The 27,074-nt window shown below is 48.1% G+C and overlaps 1 protein-coding gene across 6 annotated transcripts in view; it reads left to right on the top strand.

Moving 5' to 3' along the window:
• The window catches only part of SGSM1 (small G protein signaling modulator 1), a 70,991-nt gene that overhangs the window by 28,007 nt on the left and 15,910 nt on the right, over window positions 1–27,074 (top strand). Inside the window, exons 6-20 of one of the 6 annotated variants that reach the window (XM_066260277.1) lie at window positions 571–638; window positions 904–1,049; window positions 1,176–1,301; window positions 2,820–2,944; window positions 4,719–4,786; window positions 5,929–6,092; window positions 6,248–6,380; window positions 7,124–7,288; window positions 9,146–9,284; window positions 12,148–12,212; window positions 14,037–14,182; window positions 17,886–18,014; window positions 20,844–21,026; window positions 22,267–22,335; window positions 24,381–24,971. In XM_066260277.1, coding sequence (XP_066116374.1) covers window positions 571–638; window positions 904–1,049; window positions 1,176–1,301; window positions 2,820–2,944; window positions 4,719–4,786; window positions 5,929–6,092; window positions 6,248–6,380; window positions 7,124–7,288; window positions 9,146–9,284; window positions 12,148–12,212; window positions 14,037–14,182; window positions 17,886–18,014; window positions 20,844–21,026; window positions 22,267–22,335; window positions 24,381–24,971 — 2,317 coding nt within the window. Of the gene's footprint in view, window positions 1–570; window positions 639–903; window positions 1,059–1,169; window positions 1,302–2,819; window positions 2,945–4,718; window positions 4,787–5,928; window positions 6,093–6,247; window positions 6,381–7,123; window positions 7,289–9,145; window positions 9,285–12,147; window positions 12,213–14,036; window positions 14,183–17,885; window positions 18,015–20,843; window positions 21,027–22,266; window positions 22,336–24,380; window positions 24,972–27,074 lie in introns of all 6 variants that reach the window. The other 5 variants (XM_066260276.1, XM_066260278.1, XM_066260280.1 and 2 more) reach the window with 5 other exon arrangements.

The raw sequence follows: 27,074 nt of genomic DNA, 5'->3' as shown, positions 1-27,074 counted from the left end.
TGTTTAATAGCAATGCAGGTTCTCTGCATTGAAGAGTGAGAAGCCAGGGGCATTTCTGAGTGTGTCAGACCAGCATTGTCCACATTAGTTGTCTAGACAGGAAGGCCTGTTAGTTAATACAGGCTTTTGGGACAACAACATTTTATTGCCTCAATAATATTAGAAGGGTAGATATCATGTGTGCCTCTAAATGGCTTCCTGTCTGAAATGGAAGATGCAGTAGAAGCAGATTGAATCAACCAGGCCTCAACTGCTTGCTAATTATCATTCCTGTTGCCTCATTCCTAATGTAATAAAATTCCTAATTTTATTACAGCCACATATTAAGCGGTTACATGCCCAGCACCATGCTAAACTAAGCGCGTTACGCCTGTTGTCTCCCTCGAAAGCCCTTCCAGCAACCCTAAGATATTATCCTCATTTTAATGATGGGGCAGCTGAGGTTTACGAGGGTAACCATGTGACAAGTGGGGGATTAAACCTAGTCTGTCTGCTGTTAACGACCTGGCCATTGGATTGTGCGCCCTCTGCTGGTCACCATCCAAACCTGCATTCCTTTCTTCTTGCTAGTAAATACTATGAAAAAGAAGCACTCCTGATGGACCCTGTGGATGGCCCCATCCTTGCATCCTTGTTGGGTAAGTGGTCCAGTGCTCTGAGCTTCATCTGACTTTCTGGTCTTGGCTCACAGGGCACCTCCTAAGGGCCTCTCTCACCTCCCTCCAGTCTTCCTCATCAAAACTTACCTGTTCCTAGGGTCTTGTGCTGGCCTCTCCTTAGCAGGACCCTGGGGCATTTTGGCTGGCTGGAGGGGAGGGACAGTGAATGGGTGGCGCATCTGGTGGTAGATGGAAGGGCGGACTTTCCGGGCCCGAGCATGGCCAGCTGCCGTCTGCTCTACAGTGGGGCCCTGTGCGCTGGAGTACACCAAGATGAAGACAGCAGATCACTTCTGGACCGACCCCTCCGCTGACGAGCTCGTCCAGAGGCACCGCATCCACAGCTCACACCTGCGGCAGGACTCGCCCACCAAGCGCCCAGCACTCTGCGTGAGTGGGGTGGGCGCCTGGACCCGGTGCAGCAGTTAGGCTAAGTTCCTGACTTGGTGTGGGGTTGGCATGGAGTCGGGCACTCTAGGCCTCATCCTCTACCTCCCCTCACATTGTCAGATTCAGAAGAGGCATTCGAGTGGCAGCATGGATGACCGCCCATCCCTCTCCGCCCGCGACTATGTGGAGTCCCTGCACCAGAACTCCCGGGCCACCCTGCTGTATGGCAAGAACAATGTTCTCGTTCAGCCGGTGAGAGCTCATCCTGGGCCCAGATTTCCACTGGTTCCATGTTATAGAGAAGTTTCCTTTGGCTCCGGGTTGCTCACTCATTTATTCATCCATCCACCTACTCACCCATCTGTGCATTCATTTGCCAGGGTTTCCTCAATCCATTCATTCATCCACATGCCAATGATTCCTTCTGTTGAATCCATTCATCCATCCATCCATCCATCAATATCTGCAGCCAATCACTTGTCTTCCAGTCTTTGTGTCCACCATCCCTCTATCCCTGCGTTTCCCATCACTCCTTCATCCATCTGCCTGTATTCATCCATCCATCCATCCAGTCAGTCCATCTGTCCATCTACCTGTTCACCCAGCCATCTCTCCATTCATTCTCTCTAATTACTCATTCAGCAAACATTTATATGGAACCTGCAAAGTGTTAGATGCTTAGGATATCAAGATAAACATATTCATAGTTACTATTTATTAAGCGCTTCCTATGTGTCAGTTGTGGCTTCGACCCCCTGTCAGGGCACATACGGTAGGCTACCAATGAATGCACAATTAAGTGGAACAACAAATGAACACTTCTCTCTCTCTCTCTCTCCCTCTCTTTCTCTTCCTTCTCTCTCGCTCTTTAAAATCAATCAGTTTTTTAAAAAACTTAATGGAAGTCACAATATAAATAGCTGTGACCAAGTTTGCATGAGATCAAAGCAATGACAGTGACATCCCAGTGATGAGATGCTGCTGATTATAAGATACATCCTCATTTCAGATACATTAACATGTGAAGCACAGATGTTCATCCTACAATGGATAAAAGGTGGCAGCAGCGCTCCCTGGTGGTTAGACTGAGATAGTGGGTGTGGCCCTGAGCCATGCTCCATATATCCATAGCAGATGTCAGTAAATGTTGTTGGTCTCCGAATGTTGAGGTGAATTTGGTGGAGGAGCTGTCACTTCTATAGGCGAGGCTTGCAGGCAGCCCTCCCCAGCACCCTCACTTGGGATAAATAGGTGAGAAGCTCTAGACAGATTGGGAAGACAGAGGGTCAGGCTGCTGGGCAGGGCATATGGGGATATTAATTGAATGAGGGGATATTTGGGGAGAGGCTTCTCAGTAATGTCCAGGGGATGGGACATAGAGCTCAGCTGCCATTTTCTTCTCCTTTAATGTCTTCTGCTTTGGATAGAGTGATGTTGAGAGGGGCCAAACTCCTTCCTGGTTCTAAAGAACCCCCCAGCCCCAGCCCTGCAGCAGGGCCTCTCAACCTCAGAGGGGAAGCATGGGTGTGAAAGTGTTGGGGGTGGGCACCTCTCAGGCTGGATCTATAAAACCCATCCTGGGTGGTTGGCTGTAAATGGCTTTGCTTAGCATGGCCACTTAGAAGGAAGTTCTGAGTCTTCCAAATGGCCGTGACCTTGGAGGGAATAACCCAACCTCTTGGTTTTGGTTACGTGTCTTTGAGTCGATTGGACCGAATTCACTGTTGACTTTGGCACTACGACCAGGCCTGAGTTCTTCTGTCTCTGCAGAGGGATGACATGGAGGCTGTCCCGGGGTACCTGTCCCTGCACCAGACGGCTGACATCATGACCTTGAAGTGGACGCCCAACCAGTTGATGAACGGTTCCGTGGGAGACCTGGACTATGAGAAGAGGTAGGTGCCAGGTTGCTCCCCCTGCCCCCGGAACCTACCTGGACTATGAGAAGAGGTAGGTGCCAGGTTGCTCCCCCCCGCCCCGCACCCTACCTGGACTATGAGAAGAGGTAGGTGCCAGGTTGCTCCCCCCCGCCCCCGGACCCTACCTGGACTATGAGAAAAAGTAGTGCCAGGTTGCTCCCTCCCTGCCCCCGGACCCTGCCTGCTGCTCCACCTGGCTGTTATGGCCCCTTGGCCCGGCCTGCCTGCGGCAGTACCCTCCTGGGTAACTATAGGACTTAGGAGGCTCCGGAAACGGACCAGAATAAGTTTGGAGTGTAAGAATTAGAGCCCTGGGCGAAACACTACACAGAAATATCTTTTGGGTCTTCCGAGAAGCAGACACCAAGCCAGGATTCGACATGCAGGAGGAAAGTGAGGAGCAGGAGGAGGTCAGACCACAGTGCCAGCCTGGCCCTGCCGGGGGGAGGGGAAAGGAGGGAAGGGTGGACAGGAAGCATCTCAGCCACAGAGCCGTTCTGAGAATGTTTGGCCAGACAATTGGGAGTCCCAGGCGAAAGGTGACCGTGGGCTGACGCTGGCACCCCTGCTTGCTGTCCTGGCTGAGAGGAAGCGTGGCCCTGGCACAAACATGGTGACACATCCAGAGGGGTGGCCTCTGAAGCCGTTGGTCAGCTCTGCTCCCCACAGCAAGGTCTCGCGAAGGAGACCCAAGTCATACATTCCTGTGGCTGCCACCAAGCCCGGGTTCCTGTGACCCATGTCTCATTGTGTTCTGAGGGGAAAAGCAGTTTATCTCAGGACAGCAGTAAGCTTTGAGCTGAAAATGGCACACCTTAAGTAAATCACAGGGACCATTAACAGTGCTTTTTTAAGGTGCCAGAGCTGTGTTGAGCCTTTCAAATATGTGCTTCCATTTCAGCCTCACAGCCACACTGTGCAGTGGGTATTAACGTCATCCCCATTTTCAGAGGAGGAAGCAGAGGCTCTTAGAAGCCTTCAAGTCACACTGCTGGGACCTGTGACGTCCAGGCTGTTAAGTGGCTTTTCTAACGCCTGCCTGTGAACATAGGGTGGCCTGAAGTTAGGGTCAGAATTAGTCAAAGCTCAGATACCAGCAACAGAAAACCCAAACTCAAGCTGTCTTAAGCATTTGTGCACATGAACTGAAAAATCCTGGAATGGTGGCTTTAGGCATGGCTGGATCCAGGGACTCTAAGAGGAAGACCTGAATACTTTCCACCTCTTGGCTCTGCTTCCCTGGTGGTTGGCTCCATTCTCAGGCAGGCTCTTTCTTGTCATGACCCCCCCACACACATACACATTTCTAGACTTCTAGCATCCTTACCACTACTCTCCTAGTAGAAAGGAGCATCTCTTTCCCAGTAGTTCTAACGTAAGTCCAATAATTGAATCTCATTGGTTCTGCTTGCATCATTGGGAATCCCTGAACCAATCACTGTGTCTGAAACAGTGGCATATGCTGATTGGTTAGGCCTCAGTCATATGGCCATTCCCAGAGTTCTGGAGTGGAGGGTGGGTGAGGTCAGCTTTGGCCACATAGACTTGGTGCAAGGGAGGAAGGTATCCTTAGAAAATTGGGACCAAAGAAGGGGAAAAAGAGGCTGCAGACTGGATGTAGATGTTGGGGACAGTGGGTCCTGGTGAGAAGGATGGAGGAACCCATGGATGTAGTCTTTTGGCCTCCTGAGCCCTTCCCTATGATGAGGTGGGTAGACATCCTGCAGGTCTAACTTCTCTCCCCTTCCAGTGTCTACTGGGACTACGCCATGACCATCCGCCTGGAGGAGATTGTCTACCTACACTGCCACCAGCAAGGTAGGGACCGGGGTGGGGAGCACAGTGCTGGGGTATTCCATCTGGATACCCTGCCTGCCCCCTCCCTCTTATGGACTGTGCAACCTCAGACAAGTGATTTCACCCCTCTGAGCCTCATTTCCCCTCAGTGGAGATTATACCGGCATCTACTCATGAGGTTACTGTGAGGATCAAGTGATGTATGTTAAGGGCTCAGCATCAAACTCATGGTGTGAGTTGCTGATATGAGTGTTTATGATGTGCCGGACATGGTTCTCAGTATTTACATGCCTGTTTAACCATCACAACTACCCAGTGATAGGGGCTCTGTCATTCCCAGGTCCTCGGTGAGGAAGCAGCATCGCACAGACACATAGCCTGCAAGCTGCAGAGCCTGGACTTGAACCCAGATCCTAGTCACTGCTAAGTCAGTGCTCTGCAGACCTTGGGTTAATAACTAGACTTCTCTTTTAAAGCTCAAAGTAGGTATATTCTTAATAAGCAGAGTCATCCTACTTTGGAAATCAAAGGCTCAATCTGTGGCCTGTGAAGGCACCAAATATTTAAGTTTATTTAATAAGATAGATGTGGGTTCAAATCCAGGCCCTGCCACTTACTAGCTGCATGACCCTGGGGAGGTTACGTAACCTCTCTGAGCCTCCTTCAGTTTTAACATTTGTAAACTAGGCAATAATAGGCTTGTCTTATATTTTGAATACTACAATAAGATGGTGCCTTTAAGGTGATATGCTTATATATAGCAAGTGCTCAATACATGATAGTGACAGTTAATGACTGCTCTGAGGAGGGGTGGGTCTCAATGCCTCCATATAAAAACAGATCTAGTAGATTTGTAGAGGGTGTTTGAGGGACTTGGGGCTTTGGGGGACATCCTTTTCCTGTGGTGGGAGGCTGAAGGGAGGCTAAGCACACTCTTTGTGACCATGACCTACTGTTCCCAGTCAGTGACAGTGGTGGATAGGTGACAGGGACTAAGAAGGTAAAACTGGCCCTGACCTTCTGTCCAGGCCTCTTCCAGAGGCTCAGAGCAGGTCCACGTGTCTGGCTCAGCACCTGGGGGGATGTGTTGGCCGGGAGGGCCCCGTCACCATGCCTCATAGTGACTTCCTGCTGGGTCTTCTGTGGCCGGGTCACGGTGGCAGTGGACAGCGGCGGGACAGTGGTGCTGGTCAGCCAGGACGGGATACAGAGGCCACCCTTCCACTTCCCCAAGGGAGGGCACCTCCTGCAGTTCCTGTCATGCCTGGAGAACGGGCTGCTCCCTCATGGGCAGCTGGACCCGCCACTGTGGTCCCAGCGGGGGAAGGTGAGTGGTCCGGGGCTCAGGGAGCCTGGGGTGAGGGTCTCCCCTGGTCCCTTACAGGGCCTTACGGGCTCATTCATACCCATTCCAGACCCTCATGTCATGCAGTTGGGGACAGATATGTCCCAGGGACTGTGCACTGGGATGTGTTCTTTCAGGGCAAAGTATTTCCTAAACTGCGCAAGCGAAGCCCTCAGGGTTCCGCCGAGTCCACGTCTTCAGACAAGGAGGAGGACGAAGCCACGGATTATGTGTTCAGGATCATCTACCCCAGCCTGCAGTCCGAGTTCGGTGAGCTGCCCTGTTCCTGGGGTTGGGCAGCCACCTGTTACTGATCCTGAAAATGACCTAGTTGTTTGGAAATAGAGGACAAGAGGCCTGGATTCTGGGGCCTGCAGGGGGGCCTGGAATCAGAAGTTCATATCTTGGTGGCATTAGTCCCCCCCCCCTCCAAATTAGAACAAATAACCACTCTCTGCTTAGGTAATAATGCTGCCACTGGCCAGTAGGTGGCATGTGGTAGTGGCAGTGATATGGGCTCTGGAATCCTAGATGAACTTGGGCAAGTCACTTTAACCCTCTGTGCCTCAGCTTCATCATCTGTAAAAAGGAGATCATGGTAGTACTTGTGCTCAGTAAGTGGTAGCTCTTGTTAGTAGAAAGAGAGGGGGATTTCAATAGAATAGGCCAGCTATGCCAGTTACGGCCCAAGGGACCCTGGGTGACTGAGTTATGTCATCATTCTGAGCCTCAGTTTTCTCTTCTGCAAAATGGGAAAAGAAATGCATTCCTACAGGGCCGTTAAGGCTGATGAGGCCCGCCTCTGCCTAGCGTGGCCCCCAGCACATAGGAGGCACTTTATAAGTACCAGCATTCTTCCTTCCTTCATCTAATCACACACAATACGTGGGACTGTGGGGGAGGCGGGAGGCGGGGGAAAGCTCAGGTCTGAGGAATTGCTTCTTCTGGCCGTTTCAGTGTTGGCCCACCTCAGACTTTCCATTTCACTGGTGCTTTTTGTTTTGTGTCTCAAGTTCTTGTCGACCCCTCGGGCAGCACGTCCCCCGTCTCCGTAGGCCCTGCCTGGATGGTGGTTCCTGCAGGCCGGTCCATGCTGGTGGTGGCCAGGGGCAGTCAGTGGGCACAGACCAGATGGGATGCCACCCTCCCCACGCCAGGCTTGAAGCAGCAGCCCCCCAGTAATGTCTGAATCCCCCCCCACCTGGGGCTGGGTGCCAGCCACCTCTGCCATGTTGTCATTGAGTCTTGATCCCAGTGGAGATGGAGGCAAAAGATTGATGCCCTTATACTGTCCAGGCTGTACCCTGCAGGATGCAGCTTGCAGTGTTGTGGGTTCAGTAGTGAAGGCATCCATTGGTGATGTCTGCAGGGTGGGAGGGGCTGGGCACAGTTCATCAACACTTCCCTGAGATTGATGACGAACTACAGCCATTTTTCTAGAACATTTTACAGGGGCCACTGGTTTTTCTTGACAAGTTTTTCAGGTCATTGATGAGTCTGCTTGGGGAGGAGTAGTGTAACAGGCCGCTCTTGGTGACCCTCAAAATCTCATTCTGAAGCGGTTTTCTACTTTATCATTGGGTAGGAGCTGGCTTTGTCAGCCACTGAGCTCTGATGACAAGTGGGGCGAGTCCACAACACCCCTCCCCTTGCAGCATGTGGGAAGAGGCCAGGTATTACCCATCATCCTTGAGGGCACATGGCACCTGGGGCAGACATACACCCTTCGTAGTTTCCCAGAGCAGGGCTTGTCAACTGTGGCCTGCAGGCCAAATCCAGCCTCATTCTCTATAGCCCATGAGCTGAAAATGATTTTTACATTTTTTAATAACAAAAAAAATCAAAAGCAGAATATTTTGTGACAAGTGAAAATGATATAAAACTTATATTTCTGTGCCCATAAATAAAGTTTTATTAGGACACACCCATGCTCATTTTTTTTACATTTTGTTATGGCTACATTTGCACTAGGACAGCAGAGTCTAGTGGTTACCATAGCAACCAAATGACTCATAAATCCAAAGGTAATTTATGTCTGGCCCTTTACAGGAAATATTTACTGAGCACTGCCCTAGAGAAAATAATTTTTTTTGCACCTGTCTCGAACTGCCAAGAGGCCAGGACATTGACTATAGAAATTGTGACGTGAACGTCACCAGTGTGTGTTCTGCAGCTTACAGGTGCCGCAGTGGGTTCTGTGGTGGTTTCCCTGGAGCTGGGAGAGAAAGCAGTAAGGGAAGCTGTAGGTGCTGGTCCCGGGAGCGGGTGATCAGGAATCACCAGTGTCCAGGAGTTAGATCAGTTGTGCCTTCTTGTTCCCAAATGTGGCTGCTGTGTCAAAATCATTTTTGAAATAGACTCAAGGGCTGTATCACCAGAAGGTTTTCATTTGGTAGGTCAGGGAGTGGATACAGGTTTATGCTTTTTAACAATCCCCCCACATGATTCTGGGGGTCGCCAACCTGTTTGAGACGCTGATGGGGGAGCGACTATAGCTCAGGACCACGGACAGCGCAGGTGCCCTGTCAGAGGGGGCTCCCCTGGGTTCTTGCCCTTGTGTGCCCCGACTTGTCAGAGGAGGCAGGCTCCCTCTGTCTCACAACCAGAGACGCTCTCACCCAGAGAGTCTCTCTGGGCACTTGAGACCATCAGCTTTCCCCAGAGGCCCCCACAGGCTCCCCTTCCTTTGTGTCAGCCTCCTCTGAGGACCGCTGAGTGACAACATGCTGAGGCTTGGCCTCCTGCTCTGGGATTGGGCCTCTTTTCTTGGCTCTGGTCTGTCTCTCTTTGTTCACTTCTCTCTTCACTGTCAACAGCTCTGCCTATTTGCTGGGGGTCCCAAATCTTGGTGGTGGCTTTCATCGGATAGGGTGGGCTCAAGGACTTGGGTCAAATGATTGAGGTTGCCATTTCCTACTGTAACATTCAGGGGCTTTTCCTATCTCTGTGCTGGCCTAGGAATGAGCTGCTTGTTTTTGGTTGAGGTTTCTATGGCTCAACCAGTGTTCTTCCTCTGCCCCTTCTACCCCCCACAGTCCCCCAGGACCTGATGGATGTCTCTGTGAGCAGCCTGCCGCCCCTGTGGCAACCCAGTCCCCGCAAATCCTCTTGCTCATCCTGTTCACAGAGCGGCTCGGCTGATGGTGGCTCAACCAATGGCTGTAACCACGAGAGGTAGGAGGGGCTTGAGCTGTGGTTGGAGGGAATGGAAGGCTTTGCCGAAGATTCGGAGATGCCCATTGCTTGCCCTGCCTGGACTTCAGAGGCTATGGAATCATCCAAGTGTAGGTTAGATCCCATCCTGGTGAAGTCCTAGCTGTTGGAACTTCCTAACATGTATCAGTCAGTATAAACAAGGTATGTTGCAGTAACAGTCCTAAAGTCTCAGTGGCTATTAAAACAAAGGTTTATTTGTCATGCATGCCGTGTGTCTGTTAGGGGTCAGCTGGAGACTTTGCTTTCTCCATGTTAAAGGGCCCCACTGATAGAATATTGCCAATCACAGTGACTGAGGGAAAGATAGCTTGGAGGGACCTGAGCCAGTGATTAAATGCTCCAGCCCAAGGGAAGCAACTGTCATTTCCACTCATGCCTCATTGTCCCTACCCACGAGGGGCCAGGAAGTGCAGTCCTCCCGTGCTCCTAGAAGCAAAGTCCAGAAATATTACTTAATAACCATCATACATGCCTCAGTCTGCTCCTCCGCCAGATGAGGATACTAATGCTCCATTCTTATAGCTACTGGAATAACAAATCAAGTAATAGCTTAAAGTGGCCAACCTGTACCTGGCACATGGTCAGTGTTCAGTAAATAACACACTATTTTTGTATAAAGTTAAATCCCCAGTCAGCTCTTTCCTTGAGCATAGAGCTTTCATCTCTCTGGAACCACTCAGCCCACTCATGAGAATGTCTTATTTCCCACTGACCCTGCCTGGCCTGGCCTTGCCTGGGAGAATGGAATCTTTTTTTTTCTTGTTGGGCCTCTGTCCCAATGGGTGGTCAGTATTCAGCTGTCAGAGCATCAAGGGTGGGGGCTAGATTCAATTTTTTTTTTTTTTAGTGAGAGGAGAGGAGGCAGAGACAGACTCCTGCATGCACCCCGACTGGGATCCACCTGGCAAATCCATGAGGGAGCGATGTTCTGCCCATTGGGGCCCTTGCTCCATTGCAACCAGAGCCATTTCTTAGCACCTGAGTCAGAGGCCAGGGAAACATCCTCAGCACCTGGAGCCAACTTGCTCCAATTGAGCCATGGCTGCAGGAGGAAAAGAGAGAGAGAGGGGGGTGAGAGGGGGAGGGGTGGAGAAGCTATTGGGCACTTTTCCTATGTGCTCTGACTGGGAATTGAACCCAGGACATCCCCATGCCGGGCTGACGCTCTACCACTGAGCCAACTGGCCAGGGCCTGGATTCGAAATTTGTAAGTTTCTAAGCCCTGACTTTCAAGTGTGTGGTCTATGGAAACATTATCACTGGAACAGATTCTCAGTCCCTCATCCCAGAGCTGGTGAAGCAGAATCTGCATTTAACAGGATCCCAAGGTCATGTGTGTACCTTTAAGTTTGAGAAGCACAGATATACCCGAGTCTCACATGTCAATGTGCAGCAGACTGCCTTGGGGGAGGTAGCCAAGGCTGCTGGTTCCTGGACTGCAATTGAGTAGGTCTGTGTGGGGCCTAGAGAGCCACATGGGAGAGGAATTGCAAGTGATTATGGGCTGGTGGTCCATGGACCACTGAAAAATGCAGTTCTAACTTACCCTTCTCATTGTATCTAATACACTTACACACCTCTAGTGACAGGGAGCTCACCACCTCACAGATAGTCAAGTACACTGTGGGACAGCTGTCATGTATTCTGAGCAAGCCTGATCCTCACCAGTCTGAGGGTACAAGGCAAGTGGCTTTAAAGTTTAATGCCTCCATGTCTAACTGGAGGACTTGAGCCATGCCTTCTCGCCAGTCTCCCTGGGTTTTGCTAGGTGCCCCTAGATATCTTGAGGATAAACATGCAGATATTGCTCTGTTCTGTTCTTTGTTAAAACCTATGGCACTCCCTTTAGCAGTCCTTCTTGTTGTTTTATTACAACAGTGCTGGGGTCTTATTCCTCTCTCCCCCCGGAATTCCCATGCAAGCAGAATCTCTGAGGCATCACCTACTTTGCAGTCAGCCAGACTGTGAATCCCAATTTGGCTCAATTTGGTTCAGCTGGGTCACTTTCTTTTTTATTTATTAATTTTTTAATTAACTGATTTTAGAGAAACAGAGAAGGGGGCAGGGGAAGCATTCATTTGTTGTTCAACTTAGTTGTGCATTTATCTACTGGTGACGTCCCATATGTGCCCTGAGCGAGGATCAAACCCACTACCTTGGTGTTTCGAGACGATGCTCTAACCAACTGTGCTAACTGGCTAGGACCTCAGCTGGGTCACTTTAGAAGCCATAACTCTTTCTAAAAGTGTCAGAAACCCACTTCAAACTGGTTCAGGTAAAAAGGAAAATCTGCTGACAGTAATGGAAAGTCCACAGGTACAGTGGCTTCAGGTATGGCTGGATCCAGATACTCAAAACAGGAATCTCTCTGCTTCTTTAGCTCTTGCCTCTGTTTGGCACTCTGATGGTTTTATTCTCGGGCAGGCCCTCCTGTGTAGTAGCAAAAATGGATCCCAGCTACCACTGCCCCATATTCCATTGGCGTTTGGAACTCAATCAGGGAAAAGATTGTTTCCCAGTTATTCCAACAAAAGTCCCAGGGGTGGTTCTTATTGGCCCGGGTTGGGTCACATGACTACTAGCCTCAGTCATGTACTGGGAAGAATCGACCCCACCCAAACTACAGGGACAGATTTGGGGAGTGCTTCCCAAGCCAGTAGCAGATGGGGAATGATGCTTCATGGGTAAAAGAATACCCTCACAGTCTCCTTGGTCAGTTCGTCTCAATCTGCTCCTAGAGGTAACGAGCTGTGCTCCTCGCCAGGCGACCTGGGCTGTGTGTGGACCTGTTCTGACTGTCTCCCTCTTCCTCTGCCTGCAGGGCTCCGCTGAAGCTTCTCTGTGACAATATGAAGTACCAGATCCTTTCCAGAGCCTTCTATGGATGTGCGTATGGGCCTCATTTGCCATTGTGGTTTCCAGGGCGCGTTCCTGGAGTGCCTGCTGCATGCAGTCGGGAGGAGCCTGGCTCCGGACCTGGGACCTGTGCCTCTCTATTTCTTCCTAGATGTCTGCTAGTTTTGGTGAAATTACATTAACTCCTCTGAGCCTCAATTTCCTCATCCACAGCTTGGGGATAAATATCACCCTTCGGTCCCATGAGAGGGCAGTGAACAGTGAGGTTCCTTGGTGGCAGAGCTTGGTTTAATCACCATTAATCCCAGTGCCCACCGTACAGTGTTCGTTTACAAGATTTGAGTGAGAAGCGTGTATAAGCCCCTAGCACCTGGCATTGCACGTCATAGAGCTCGGTGACTGTCACTTCCCTTTTCCTGAGGGCAGAAGCAGAAGAGAAAGGTGACCTGATCCCTTCCCAAGAACTTAAAAATTAAATTCATAATATAAGTACTCTGATTATTTTGTTTTAACAGATGAGGAAACTAAGGCACAAAGAGGCAGAGTGACTCGCCCAAGGTCACACAGCTAAGCAGCAGAGCTGGGGCTTCAACCCAGGCCTGCCTGACTGCAAAGGCTCTGTTTTTCCCCTGCTGCTATATTGATTCTTGGCAGGTTTTAGTTCCCCAGCCTCTCAGCCTAGATGGGGGAGATAAAACGTATGTGTTTTCAGTATTCTAGAAAAGGGTTAATATATCCTGCATGGGCCTGAGAGACGTCAGTGCAGGTCACATCCCTGAGTGACTGGAGAGGCAGGGAGAGCATGAGCTCTCCAACGTCAAGGCTTTTGCCTGTTACGTCCCGCCCCCAGTGCCTAATGCCGGGCCTGGCATGGAGCAGGCATTGAGTGAGTATTTATGGAACCCAAAGGGAAGAGCTTCCTGGAGGAAGGGGTGGGACGGAAAGGGGGTCTTGACTGATGTCATCACATGATGTAGCTCATCCCTGATGGCGGTTGAGGGCCCAGGTTCTGGTTCAGATCCCAAGTCTGCACTTCCTAGCAGTGTGACTGGGGCAAGTGGTGGATGAAACCAGCCTGTATCTCAGTTTCTCCATCCATAAGGTGGGGATGATAATTCTCACTACCTGCTGTAGTGAGAATTAAATGAGTTAAGTTATGTAAGCTCCATGGCACATAGTATGTGCTATATAAGTGTCAGCCGTTATATCATCATTGTCGTCATGGTTACCCCCGTTGCTGGTGCTGGCTGCGGAAGGCCCAAGGTCCTCTCTGGGAGTTAAGGCTGAGATGGTGGGGGAGAGCCTGAAGAAAGGTGCAGTCAAACCAAACACAGGCCAGAATTAGGACGGACTGGGTGGAGGTTGGCAGTCATTCTTTTAAGAGTGCAGGGCTATCTTTGGAAGCAAACTGGTGCCCACAGCATCTTTTCTGTTATGACTAGCCAGGACCTTCTTTATCCTGCTCCACCTCTCCCAGTGTCCCTCTGCGTATGGGCCAGAGGCAGTCAGAGGCACAGGGAGCCCTCAGTCACTAGCCCCATCCTGCCCACCCCTTCCCTACCTCCAGCCTGTAAATTAAATACCTTGCATTCCAGCAGAGGAGGTGTTGTCACCTTGGCCAAGGTTGAGAAAGGTGATAGGACCTCCCCAGGGTCACAGAGCTATTAAGCAGTCAAGCCAGCTAGTGAGTTCAGCCCTCTGAGCCTAAACTTCCTTACTTGGCAGTGGGGGAATGAGAACTTGTTGGTTCGTAAGGATTCACTAAGATTTTGAATAGCACTTGGGAGACTCCATGAGACAAGGCAAGAAGGATCGGATGGTGAATAATGACCCTTTCCCTCTGTCCCCCGACAGGGCTTGCCTACTGCAGACACCTGTCCACTGTGCGGACTCACCTGTCAGCCCTGGTCAATCACATGATTGTGTCTCCAGACTTACCCTGTGATGCTGGACACGGACTGACGGCCAGGATCTGGGAGCAGTACCTTCAGGACAGCACAGTAAGGCTTGGCCTGGCTCGGCCTATGGTGGGACAGAAACCACAGGGGTGGGGGTGGGGGGCATCCTGTCATCTAAGGAATAGGCTCATCTGCTTGTGGGGACACACAAGAGTTTTTGTGGAATCTTTGTGTTCTGCATAACCAAATTGAAGGCCCCTTCCTCTCCTTGAGAGTTCCAAGACCCATGGCCTGCTTCTGCCCAGGGGTCAGGATCAAGGAGGACAGAAAATACAGATGCTCTCCCAGAAGGAATAAAGTCAATCAGTCACTAAGCATTTATGCAGCACCAGCTGTATGCTCAGTCCTGAAGAGGTGCTGTGAGTCCCGGGGAGAAGGAATTTATAATCCCGTTGAATCTACTGAGAATGATGAGAGCGGCTAAATTAGATGGAAACCACTGAACCCAGAAAACCCCACCCCTGTCGAAGCTCTTTCTCCTCCCTCTGTGCAGGGCCTGAGAGTCTGCCGTTTGGATATGCAAAAGGAGATAGATTTCTGAGATTTTTTTATTACAATACACGTGTCCCTGAAAGGAAAAGGTTTATGTTTGAAAAAAATTCAGTCATATATTTAGGGAAACAGGATTAAACATTCTTCTGTGTCCTGCAGGAATCCTTAGAACCCCGACTATGCTGATATGTTTGTCACTCTCAGGAAATTGGGGGTGCGGGAGGGCATAGGAACACTCCCTCGGATGTGTGTGGCCTCAGAAACCTTTGTTGGGAAAGTACCTCCCATGGCTTGTGGAAGGTGGAATCCACTCTGAGAAACACTGGTTTTACTGCTGCCAAGAGCAGCGTCTGGAGGAGATAACCCGTTTCCTCCACACTGGATGAACCTGGTGGCCCCGTCAGCTGGGGCTTTGCAGTCGGGCCCGGGGAGGCCAGCCTGGTGAGCACCTGGCTCAAGCTCAGTGCCCCATGTTGGGGGAACGTACTGTTCTGTCTGTTAATCTGGGAGCTCCAGGGGACTCATTGAGAAAAACAAACTGGTTCCCAGTTCTGGACAAGCAGAATGGTGGTTTTACATTTTCGCCAAACAATTGTTTCTCTAAATTACAGGAATGCATATTTACTGTAACAATCCAAAGAATGAAGAATGCAAATTTTATATATAGAATACAAATTATTTTAAATTTTTATACTTTTTTACTTTTTGGCTGTACAGACAGTTTTTATTTAGTACTATTGCAAAAGGAGACAGAGCCATCAGAATAGAACTTAGCTCAGTTCCAAATACAGGAAAGACAGCTGTTGATTTGAGTGAGCATAGTGAGGGAGCCAGTGATGGAAAGTCACTAACAGGAGACATCACGGGTAGGGGATTCTTGCTAAAGATAGCCCAAAATTTTTATGTCAAGGGTGGGGCATGAGGAACTTGATCAGATATCAACGTGGAGATTCTCAGTAAACTGACAACAGGATTCTTGCTACAACTGGGCTAGGCAAGTGGAGGACAGAGCCCAAGGGCAAAGCCTGGTCAAAAAAAAGTGTCCAGAGCAGCCTGGCTAACCAGGTTTGAATCTGAAGAAGAGAATCTTTTACAATACATGTTTTAAAGAATATCATCTCTCTGCTATACTCCCTTTGTTCTGATCCCGTGACTTAACTGAAGAGGATTGGTTTGGTGTAGATCCTACTATACATATTCTGTACTTATACATTGACATGGGTACACCTGTAACTCTTATTTTTTAAAGACGAGGTGATACTATGTTTGTATTTTAAGTAACCAACTTGCTTTTATATTAAGGATGTACTTTGAAAACTCTAAGTGAGATTTATTAAATGTGAGAACTGTAGCACCTCATATATGGGTGGACCATAGTTAAGTCTTCCCCTGATGATAGACATCTGGCTTCTCTCTTTTTCTAAAAAAAGTATTTTAGACAATGCTGTAATTGACATCATTATAAGCACATTCCTTTCCGTACTAGTGCTTTTATTTCAAGAGTAGATTCCTAGAAATACAATTGAAGTGCATTTAAAATGTAAGTGGTTATGCCACCTGACTTTCTCCAAAGGCCGTGGTGTTCATACCCCGGCAGTCTATGGCAGTGCATCTTTCTCGAGTTTAAAAGATTTATAGACTTCTGGGCCCCACTCCAGCTTTACTGATTTAGCATCTCTGGGCGTGGAGCCCAAGAATTTATATTTTTGAAAGTTCCACAAATGCTTCTGATGATCTTCCCATCTTTAGAATCTGAGGACAAATTGGTTGAAACAACAAATTAGTCAAAAACGTGTATTTTTCATCTAATGTTTTTGCAACCCTTTCACAGCCTGTTTGGCCATGTTTTCACTGTCCTTGGTTGCATTGTTGTATTAGGGTAAACTGAACTGCAAGAGTGAATAGTCCCTGCTATTTTCGTTGGTTGACACTACCGGGTGTGTTTCTTGTATACTTAATAGTCCTGGGTGAGCATTCCTGCTGAGTGGGCATTTCTCTGCCCTCCAGAGAGGTCTGTCAGTCTTGTGGCCTCACATCCTCCAGGGGTTCATGGTCATCTGCCTCCAGGCAACAGAGGGGAAATGGAGAGTGTGAGGGGAATACACCTGCAAGCCATCATCTGGAAATGGCCTACATCACTGCCTTTCATATCCTATTGGTCAGAACCCAATCACATGGCCACACCTGCAAAGGAGCCTGGGAAATGGAGTCCAGCTATGGGCTCCAGAAAAAAAAGGACATAGATTTTTGATAAAAGAGTTCACAGCCTCAGCCACAAATTAGTTCTCTAATTTTTAAACAGCTTTGTGACGAGGCCGTCTATATAATATGAACCAGAATTCCCAACAGGGACAAAAGAGTGGCTGGTTTTTCCCCTTGTGGTTGGATACATCTAAGACTAGCATTATGATATCAAATATGCTTTTAACTTTGGAATGTACCACACTTGATCTTAGCCAAAAGAAGTGATTAATTTTGGAATGTGACATAAAGAGGTGAGAGGAAACAGGATCCCAGTGCCCTTCAGCTTAGCCTTCAGGCATCATTTGCACTTTACACACACACACACACACACACACACACACACACGTACAAATAGGACCTCCTGGCCCCCCAACAAAACTAACTGTAACTCTGAAGCCTTTGCCTGAAAGTGAATTTAAAAAAAAAACCAGAAAAATATCTGCAATTGAGCAAACCGTCGTTAAAGTCACTCGTGTGCCCCAGAATGATTAGTGAACGCAGAACTAGTTGCAGGTGTTCATTGTGGATTCACTTGCAGTATTAGAGTTTAGTTGAGATTAAAAACTCCAAGATAATATTCCCAAATAAGTACAGTATACAAAATTAACTGAAAATTAAGTGGAAATGTAAGTTCATATATACTGTCCTTTTTCATTTTTTTTAAACAAAGGTAGGTTCACATTAGACATGAACTACATCTTGTTTTTCTCCACGTAACTACTTATTGACCATCTTTTTGCGTGGATTCTCCCAGATGCACCACTCGCCCGTTTTACTCTCTCTCCCTGGTCTTCCCATGCAGGGTGCACTGTTCCCCCTTGGTGGGCAGTTGGGGGTTCCCAGGGCCTTGCTCTTTCATACTACACTGCGGTGGATGTTGGAAGCATATGGCTTTGCTCAGTCATGCCATGGTCTCCACGGGCTCGGTCTGAAAGCAGGACTGCTAGGTCACAGAGTCTGCCCTGGTTTTCTGTTGACCAAACCCTCTGCTCTCCCCACCCCACCACAGAGTTACCCGGAGCAGGAGCTGCTGCGCCTCATCTACTATGGGGGCATCCAGCCCGAGATCCGCAGGGCCGTGTGGCCCTTCCTCCTGGGCCACTACCAGTTCGGGATGACAGAAGCAGAAAGGAAGGAGGTTGGTCAACCCTGCTGGGCAGTGGGGTCTTTGGCGACAGAAGGAGGCAGGTACAGTGGGGCTGAGGAGCTCTGCTTCCACTGGCACCCAGGTGGGGCAGAGAAATGGGTGGAGCCAGGAGGCTCCGGGGTAGCGCTGTCCAATGGACATACAGCACACGCCAGAGGTGTCATTGTTCAAAATAAACCTTTCATTTTGAGGTAATTGTAGATCTACCTGCAGTTGTAAACAATAATGTAAAGAGGTGTCGTGTACCCTTTATCTAATTTCCCCCAGTGGTAACATCTTGCAAAACTATATAGTACAGAATCACAAACCAGGGTATTGATGTTGATGAATATGCCAATCTTATTTAGACTTCCCAATTGACACGTGTGCGTGTGTGTGCACGCGCGCATGTATTTAGTTCTTTACAATCTTATGGCACATGTAGGTTTGTATGTCACCACCTCAGTCAACATACCGCACATTTCTGGTGCTATAAGGGTCCTCGTGCCTCCCACTCACTCCTGTCAAAAAGCCCGGGAAACCACTAATACATTCTCCATTTCTATAATTTTGTCACGTCAAGAGTGTTCTATCAGTGGAATCATACATTATACATACATTTGGGGTTGACTTTTTTCACTTGGCATAATTATCTGGTGATCCGTGTAAGTTGTTGTGTGTATCGATAGCTGATTACTTTTTACGGCTGAGGAGTGTTCCCTGGTGTGGGTGCCCCGCAGTGCGTTTCCCCCTCCCCTGCTGGTGGGTAGGTGGGTTGTTCCCAGTTTTCTGGCTGTTAGAAATAAAGCAGCAATGAATATTTGTGTATTGAGCATAGATTATTACTTCTCTGGGATAAATGCTCAAGTGTGCAGTTGCTGGGTCATGTGGTTAGTTTTATAAGAAACTGCTAAACTTTTGCGGTGACTGTACCGTTTTATATTCCCCCCAGCAATGTGTGAGTGGCCCGCACCTGCATCCTCACCAGGGTTTGGTGCCGTCACTGTCTTTTATGTTAGCCACTCAGACAGGTGTGGAAATATGTAGTGTTTCATTATGGTTTCAATTTGCATTTCCCAAATGGCTGGTGACATTGACTGTCTTTGCACATGCGTACTTGCCATCTCTGTATCTTTGGCAAAATGTCAGCTAATATCTTCTATTTTCTAATTGAATTGTTTGGTTTTTTACTGTTGACTTTGAGAGTCTGTATATACTCTAGATACTAATTCTTTGTCAGATTTGTGGTTTTCAAATGTTTTCTCCTAGTCTGTATCTTGGCTTTTCATCTTCTTAACAGGGTCTTTTGTAGAATAAATTTTAAAATTTTTGATGCGCTTCAATTTATTGGGGTTTATTTTCCTCGATGGATTGTGTATTTGGTGTCAAGTCTAAGAAAAATTTTTTTGCCTGCCCTAGATCCTGAACAGCTTCTTCTATGTTTTTCTCTAAAAATTTTATGATTTTACTTTTTTCCCTGTACTTCTATGACTCATTTTGAGTTCATTTTTGTACACAATGTTTTATTTAGGTCGAGGTGGATAAATGATTATTATCCACCTGTGGATGTCCAGTTGCTCCAGCACCATTTGTTAGAAAGGCTATCCTTCCATTGAACTGCTTTTGCATTTTTGTCAAAAATCACTGGGGCATATGAGTGTGGGTCTATTTCTGGATTCTCTGCTCTGTTCCATTGATGTATACTACACTATAATTAGTAATCTTCAGCTAATACTACACTGTAATTTTAAATGTTTTAGTAGTTACATTTTTAAAAGTAAAAAGAAACATGCAATTAATACTTTTATACTTACTATTTTGAAATAATTGTAAGTTCACAAGACACTACAAAAGTAATACAGAGGTCCCATGTGCCCATCACCCGGCTTTCCCAGTGGAAACTGGAGCTGTTGTTATCAACCAGGGCAGTAACATCAGCACCATACCACTAGCTAGGTCACACGTCTGACTGGAATTTTCACCAGTTTTTGCCTCTTTTACTGGAATCCCTGAATAGCTAAAGAATTTTCTGCCCCTTCACATCCTTTCATCAACTTGTCTGCCCCACATGTGGCTAGAGATCAAGTGAATGAATGGGTGAATGAGGACAGAGACAAGGAAGGTTATAAAGAAGGAAAGAATTTATTTTCTCACTTCAGTATCCCCAAGGCTTAGTACTGCCTTTCACAGAGTAGGGGCTCAACAGATACTTCAATATGTCCATAAATGAAAAAATGAATGAAGAAGGAGGGAGGAAGGAAGAGAGGGAGGGAGGGAGGCAGGAAAGGAGGTAAGGAAGGGAGGAAGGAAGGAAGGAAGGAAGGAAGGAAGGAAGGAAGGAAGGAAGGAAGGAAGGAAGGGAGGGATGGAGGGAGGGAGGAAGGAGGGAGGGAAGGAGGGAGGGAGAGAGGTAATGAGGAAGGAAGGAGGGAGGGGGGAGGGAGGGAGGAAGGAAGGAAGGGAGGGAGGGAGAGGGAGGGAGGGAGGGAGGAAGGGAGGAAGGAAGAGAGGGAGGGAGGGAGGCAGGAAAGGAGGTAAGGAAGGGAGGAAGGAAGGAAGGGAGGAAGGGAGGGAGGAAAGGAGGGAGGGAAAGGGGGGAGGGAGGGAGGGAGGGAAGGAGGAAGGAAGTTGGTCCTTGCTCACTGTTGTATACCCCCAGTGCCTAGCCAGTATCTGGCACATAGTAGGTACTCAGTTAATGTTGGTTGAATATTACACCATGACTGTTAAATGGGTGTTTCCAGGTCTCAGGATCCCAGGTCAGAACCCCCCCCCCCCCGGTTCTCCTGGCTCTCCCCAGGGGTCCCAGCACTTCCAGTGACTTTGCATCTGCCCTTGCAGGTGGATGAGCACATCCATGCCTGCTATGCACAAACCATGTCCGAATGGTTGGGCTGTGAGGCAATCGTGCGGCAGAGGGAGCGGGAGTCCCACGCAGCTGCCCTGGCCAAATGCTCATCAGGGGCCAGCCTGGATGGTCACCTGCACCGGATGATGCACCGGGACTCCACCATCAGCAACGAGGTGATGGGTGGGTCTGTGCAGGGAGCGGGGTGGGTGTGAAGTCCAGGATCTGCTCCGTCAGGCTGTGATGGGAATGGTGAGGGCTGGGTGTCTGGGGCATTGGGACTGAGCCGCACCCCTGGTTTGGGGGCAGAAGGTGACTTTGGAATCTGAGTTTGAAGTCCATTGCCACCATTTCTTAGCTCTGGGGCCTCGGGCAAGCACCCATACTTCTGGGCCTCAGTTTCCTCATCTGTCAAATGGGAATAATCATTTATAAGGGAGGTTTGTGTGCAGCTTAAATGAGCTAGTGTATATAAAGCACCTAGAGTACTAGACTTTCATTTATTCAACAAATGTTATGGAGTGCCTCCCATGTGCCAAGTACTATCAGGAATGTCAGGAACACTTCAGTGACCAAGTCAGACACACCTGTTCTCAACGGAATCTCTAGTTAAGTGGTTCAAAGGTGGAGCTAAGAACAAAGTTAATTCTGTTCACTAGTGGTGTATCAGCCATCTGTTGCCACACTAGGACTGTATAACAAACAGCCTCCAAAGGTCCAGGATTTCCAACAAAACACATTTTTTTGTGTGTCAGCAGGGTAGTCCTGAACTCTGAAGGTCAACTGAAAATTTTGTTGACCTTCACGGGGTTTTGCCATGTGTCTGGGGTGAGTCAGCTTTGTTCTGTGTCTCATCCTCCAGTCCACTCACCTGGGTATGTTATAGTGAATGCAGAACATAAAGAGAGACATACACAAGCTCTTGTTAAACCTCTGCCCTGGCAACTTTGCTAGTATCTGATTGGCCAAAGCAGGTCATGTGGCCAAGCCTAGCATCGGAGTAGTCAGGGGCTAGAAGTTACAGGACAAAGCAGGTATATAGAGAAGGGAGTGAAAGCTCGGGCCATTCATACAATCAGTTACTCTGCATCAAACTAAAATGTTGGCCAGAAGTATCAAGTCCAGAGCAGTTAAAGGTGGGGTTTTCTGGTTCCAGGGGTGGAGGTGGAGACCCAGAGGCTGGGTGGCCTCTGCAGAGGCTACAGGGAACAGGGAGTAAGACCCCCCCCCCAGCCCTGATTTTTATTTTACAGCTAGAAACCTGAGGCCTTGAGAGCGGACTCACTCAAGTCAGGAATAGAGATAAAACTAGGCTCCCTGACTCCCAGCCCAGCAGCCCTCCTGAGCTCAGTGCAGGTGCCCTGGGCCAGGATGGCACAGCCTCACCCGGGCTCCTCCTGCCTCTCTCTCCCTCAGTCCTCCCAGAGCTGCAGTTCTGGCCGCCAGAACATCCGCCTGCAGAGCGACTCCAGCAGCAGCACACAGGTGACCTTCCCGGGGCCCACCCCTCCCTGCCAGTACCCTCCCTCCCTCCCGCACTAATGGATGTCCATCATCTATGGGTCACTTAGGGGTTATTTGTTTTAGCTTTTCTACTAGCATTGAAGATTGAGTTTTTAATTATGCAAGTAACATCTGGATCTGTTCTCCCTGTTAAAAAAAGATTGATTACAGAAAAAGCTAAGTTTGGCCTTGACCATCCTCAATCCCCACTTGCCCTCCCTGGAAATAACCCTGCTGTCAGTTTGCCGTACCCCCCAGGCCTCCGTGAGACCACACGCGCAGAAGCATGTAAGCAGTAGGTAGACAATTTATGGCAATGTTTGGTAGTCTTGACATTGCTACAGAAAGATCATTACATGTATTTATTGTTCAACAACTTTCCATTTTATTCAACTAAAAGAAGTGTGTTATTCAATATTAAATAAAAAAACCAAATACAAAAAGTACACATGCTATGCCACTTCTTGTGTAAAAAGAAAAAATATTAATATGTGCATGTACTTGCATCTGTTTTCAAAAACAATGGAAGGGCTCTGGCTGGCTCGCTCGGTTGGTTACAACGTTGTCCTGAAACAGCAAGTTTGTGGGTTCGATCCCTGGTCAGGACACATACAGGAAGCAACCAATGAATGCACAACTGAGTGGAACAACAAATGAATGCTTCTCTCCCTCTTTTCCCCTTCCTCTCTCTCTTTTCCCCTTCCTCTCTCTCTTTTCCCCTTCCCCTCTCTCTCTAAAATAAATTAAAACAAAAAGAACGCCACAAGTAAATCTTTGAGTTGTATTCTGCAGATTTTTCCGTAGTCTTCTATGTATAGTTGACCTTCGAACAACATGAGTTTGACTTGTGCAGCTCCACTCATACATGGACTTTTTCAATAAATATGTACAGTACTGTAAATATTTTTTATTATTATTATTTAAAGAACATTTTCTTTTCTCTAGCTTACTTTATTGTGAGAATACAGTATATAATTCATATGACAAAAAATGTTAATGTTTATGTTAGCGGTAAGGCTTCAGGTCAACAGCGATCTCTTAGTAGTTCGGTTTTTGGGGAGTCACAGGTTCTATGAAGATGTTCGTGTGGGTAGTGGTCGATGTCTCCACCCCATTGTTCAAGGGTCATCTGTGCATCTAACTACTTTTGAATAGCCAACTACATGGATATCATATGTTTTGTTTATCCTGTTCCTTATGTTGTTAACTAATATTTTACTTAAATTATGTGCACATGGGGTGAGGGGGGCAAAGGAGATGTTGAAGGGAACAGGGGGTAGGGGGATGTATTTGGTGGGATACTAGAATCTATGTAAACAATAAATTAAAATTAATAAAAAAAATTAGGTGCACATTAGTTTGTATGATGAAAGGTATTCTCCTCCCATTTAAATTCCTTAGTAATCCTTCTTCAGAGCCAACTGAAGTTTCCTTGTTTCTTTCTGGATTGTTCTGTGCATTTTCATACATATAGGTCACTTCTTTTTTTTTGCAGAGACAGAGTCAGAGAGAGGAACTGACAGGGACAGACAGGAAGGGAGAGAGATGAGAAGCATCAATTTTTCGTTGCGGCTCCTTAGTTGCTCACTGATCGCTTTCTCATATGTGCCTTGACTGGAGGGCTACAGCAGAGCAAGTGACCCCTTGTTCAAGCCCGTGACCTTGGGTTCAAGCCAGCAACTTTGGGATGAAGCCAGTGACCATGGGCTCATGTCTACAATCCCAAACTCAAGCCAGCGACTCTGTGCTCAAGCTGGTGACATCAGAGTTTTGAGCCTAGGTCCTTTGTGTCCCAGTCCAACGCTCTATCCACTGTACCACCGCCTGGTCAGGCTACAGTCGCTTTTTCATTTCTTACAAATGGGAACCTGTATTACACCTTGTTCTGCTTCACTCTTTTTACTGACTATATGGTATTCTGCTGTGTGTATGTCCTATAACCAGTCTCTTGCTGCATATTTAGGTCACTGGTGGAAGCAGCACCAGTGTTCATCCAGTCCATCTGTCTTTCTGCATCTTGTCCTCAGGTGTTTGAGTCTGTGGACGAAGTGGAGCAGGTGGAGGCAGAAGGCAGGCTGGATGAGAAACAGCCCAAGATCCCCAACGGGAACCTGGTGAATGGCACCTGTTCCCCGGACTCCGGCCATCCTTCCTCCCACAACTTCTCCTCTGGCCTCTCGGAGCACTCAGAGCCCAGCCTGAGTACGGAAGACAGTGTCATGGACGCCCAGCGGAATGCCTGCCTGGCGCTGCGGCCCGGTGACAGCAGCGTGGACGACGGGCAGAGCAGCGAGGCCACCACTTCCCGGGATGAGGCTCCCCGCCAGGAACTGGCCGTGCAGGACAGCCTGGAGAGTGACCTCCTCGCCAATGAGAGCATGGACGAGTTCATGTCCATCCCCGGCAGCATGGACGGGGCTCTGCCTGAGAAGGAGGGCGCCCCGCTGGAGGGCTGGGGCGCCGGCGAGGTGGAGAAGCGGAGCCAGGGGGACAGTGAGGACAACCTGTCAGAGGAGCCGGAGATGGAGAGTCTCTTCCCGGCCTTGGCGTCTCTGGCCGTGAGCACTTCTGCCAACAACGAGGCGTCCCCTGTGTCATCCAGTGGTGTCACCTACTCCGTAAGTGTCTGGACTTCTCCTCCACTCAGTGTTCTTCACCTGCGGTGGGGAGGGAGTGGACCCCAAACCTCAGTGTCCAGATGCCCTCTGGTTCTTTGCGTTTTCCCCGTCACAGAGGTTCGCTCTGGAAACCCATTTGGGGCAGATGATGATATAATAGTTAGAAAACACAGGCTTTGCAGTCAAACAATCCTGGGTTCAAAGTGACCAGCTTAGACAAGTCACTTTATCTTCCTGAGCCTCAGTTTCCCTACCTACTTTCCTGAGTTGTTTTCAGAATTACTGAGTCAGGTCCGCTGTGCCTAGTGCACAGTGAGCACTCGATCAAGTAGCCTCGACAATGAGCATATTGACTTACACTCAGGTCCAATATCTTTTAAATATTCAAGTTCACTTGGTTTGAAACAAAAACCAAGCCAGAGGAGGTCACCTGCAAGGAGGACTTTCTGGGCATCGTGTGCCCATTTTTCTTTAAAGAGCTTGTTATTTCTATCAGAGGTATACATGCCTGTAGTTGAAAGAGTCTAAACCACTCAGGGCTGGACACAAACACCAGAAGTTGTCTGTCCCACCTGCCCCCAGAGTCCTCCCCAGATGCAGCGGTAGTGACTTATTCTGCCCAGATTATTTGGTGTTTACCCCGTGTCTGTAAATAACATGCTCATATTACTACTTCTTGATCTTTTTTTTTCCAGTTTTAGATATCATCTGTTGACTCCAGCTATAGAAGAGGAGGATTTAGTCCTCTTCCTTTCCCATCCACTTTTCCTTGCCACATAAGTGAAAATTTTTCCACCCCAACCATCCAACATAGTAGTTAAATACTATGTCATGTTACATCGTATATTAGTGATTGATCAGTAGTTTATTATAATAATATAATGTATGTACCAATTAGTCAGCTGTATTATCGTTCCTTGCAAAAAATTGTGATTTTTTTTTAATTGGTTGATTTTAGATACAGAGAGACAGAGAGGATCATCCATGTGTTGTTCCACTCAGTTATGCACTCACTGGTTGCTTCCCGTATGTGCCCTGACCAGGGATCAAACCTGTAACCTTGGTGTTTTGGAATGATGCTCTAACTGACTGAGCTAATCGGCCAGAGCCTATGATTTTCTTACACGTTTTTATTTTCTAGTCTCTGCCTTCTTTGTCTTAATTTGCTACATATATATCATTAATTCAGCCCCCCCCCCACACACACACACACACATGCACACAGATCCTTTGCAGTTTCCTAAGTCTCTTCTGAACCATTCTTGGAACTTTATCTGTTAGTATTTGAGGCCTAGGTGGAAGGTAGATTCCTCACGAGAGGGGTTTCTTTAGCTCCTTCCTAGTGCCCAGGGTATAGCCAACCTGGGGTCACTTCAACTCCAATTCAGTCTTTCATTGGTGGTCAGTGAGAGGAGTACTGTATGTGGCAGCCCTCCAACGGTCTGAGGGACAGTGAACTGGCCCCCTGTGTAAAAAGTTTGGGGGATCCCTGGCCTAGGCAGTGGGGGTTTGGGTTATCAACCTGTGCAAGTGGGAAACCCAATTTGAGATTGTTAATTATCCATGGAAGGATCTTTTGCACTTAATTTGGCCCCTGTGTTCAAGATGGGCGATTGTCTTTGAGACCGTAGGATGCTAGTTTCTCTGGTTGTCCCTTCCTGGGGTGTGGTCCTCTGGGCTCCTGCCCTGATGCAGAGAAGTCTCAGGTTCCTTGCCTTCGGGGGTGGGAACCACACCACCATTAAATCCAAGCTTGAATTTGCCATTTTGGCAGCTTCTTCCCTCAAGGCGAAAGCCAGCTTTTGGTATTTTCTTTCCTTTTTGGGTTAATTTTTGGCCTTTAAATGTTCTTTTTCTTCCCACATCATTGAGCCATTTTGTCAGGATTGTTGGGTCAAGGCATTAAGTCCCGCATATTTCCAGACTTGGACTAATGTTCAGTTCCTTCATTCTCCTTCTTAAAAATGTTTTATTTTTTAATTAGATTTATTGGTTGACATTGGTTAATAAAATTATATAGGTCTCAAGGATACAATTCTATTATACATCATCTGTATCCATCATTGCGTGCCTACCACGTGCATTTCTCAATGACGCTATGTC

The sequence above is a fragment of the Saccopteryx bilineata genome, chromosome 2, assembly GCF_036850765.1.
Source record: "Saccopteryx bilineata isolate mSacBil1 chromosome 2, mSacBil1_pri_phased_curated, whole genome shotgun sequence".
Lineage (NCBI taxonomy): Eukaryota > Metazoa > Chordata > Mammalia > Chiroptera > Emballonuridae > Saccopteryx > Saccopteryx bilineata.
The sequence above is the reverse complement of the archived record's forward strand: the minus strand, read 5'-3'. Positions and strand labels throughout refer to the sequence as shown.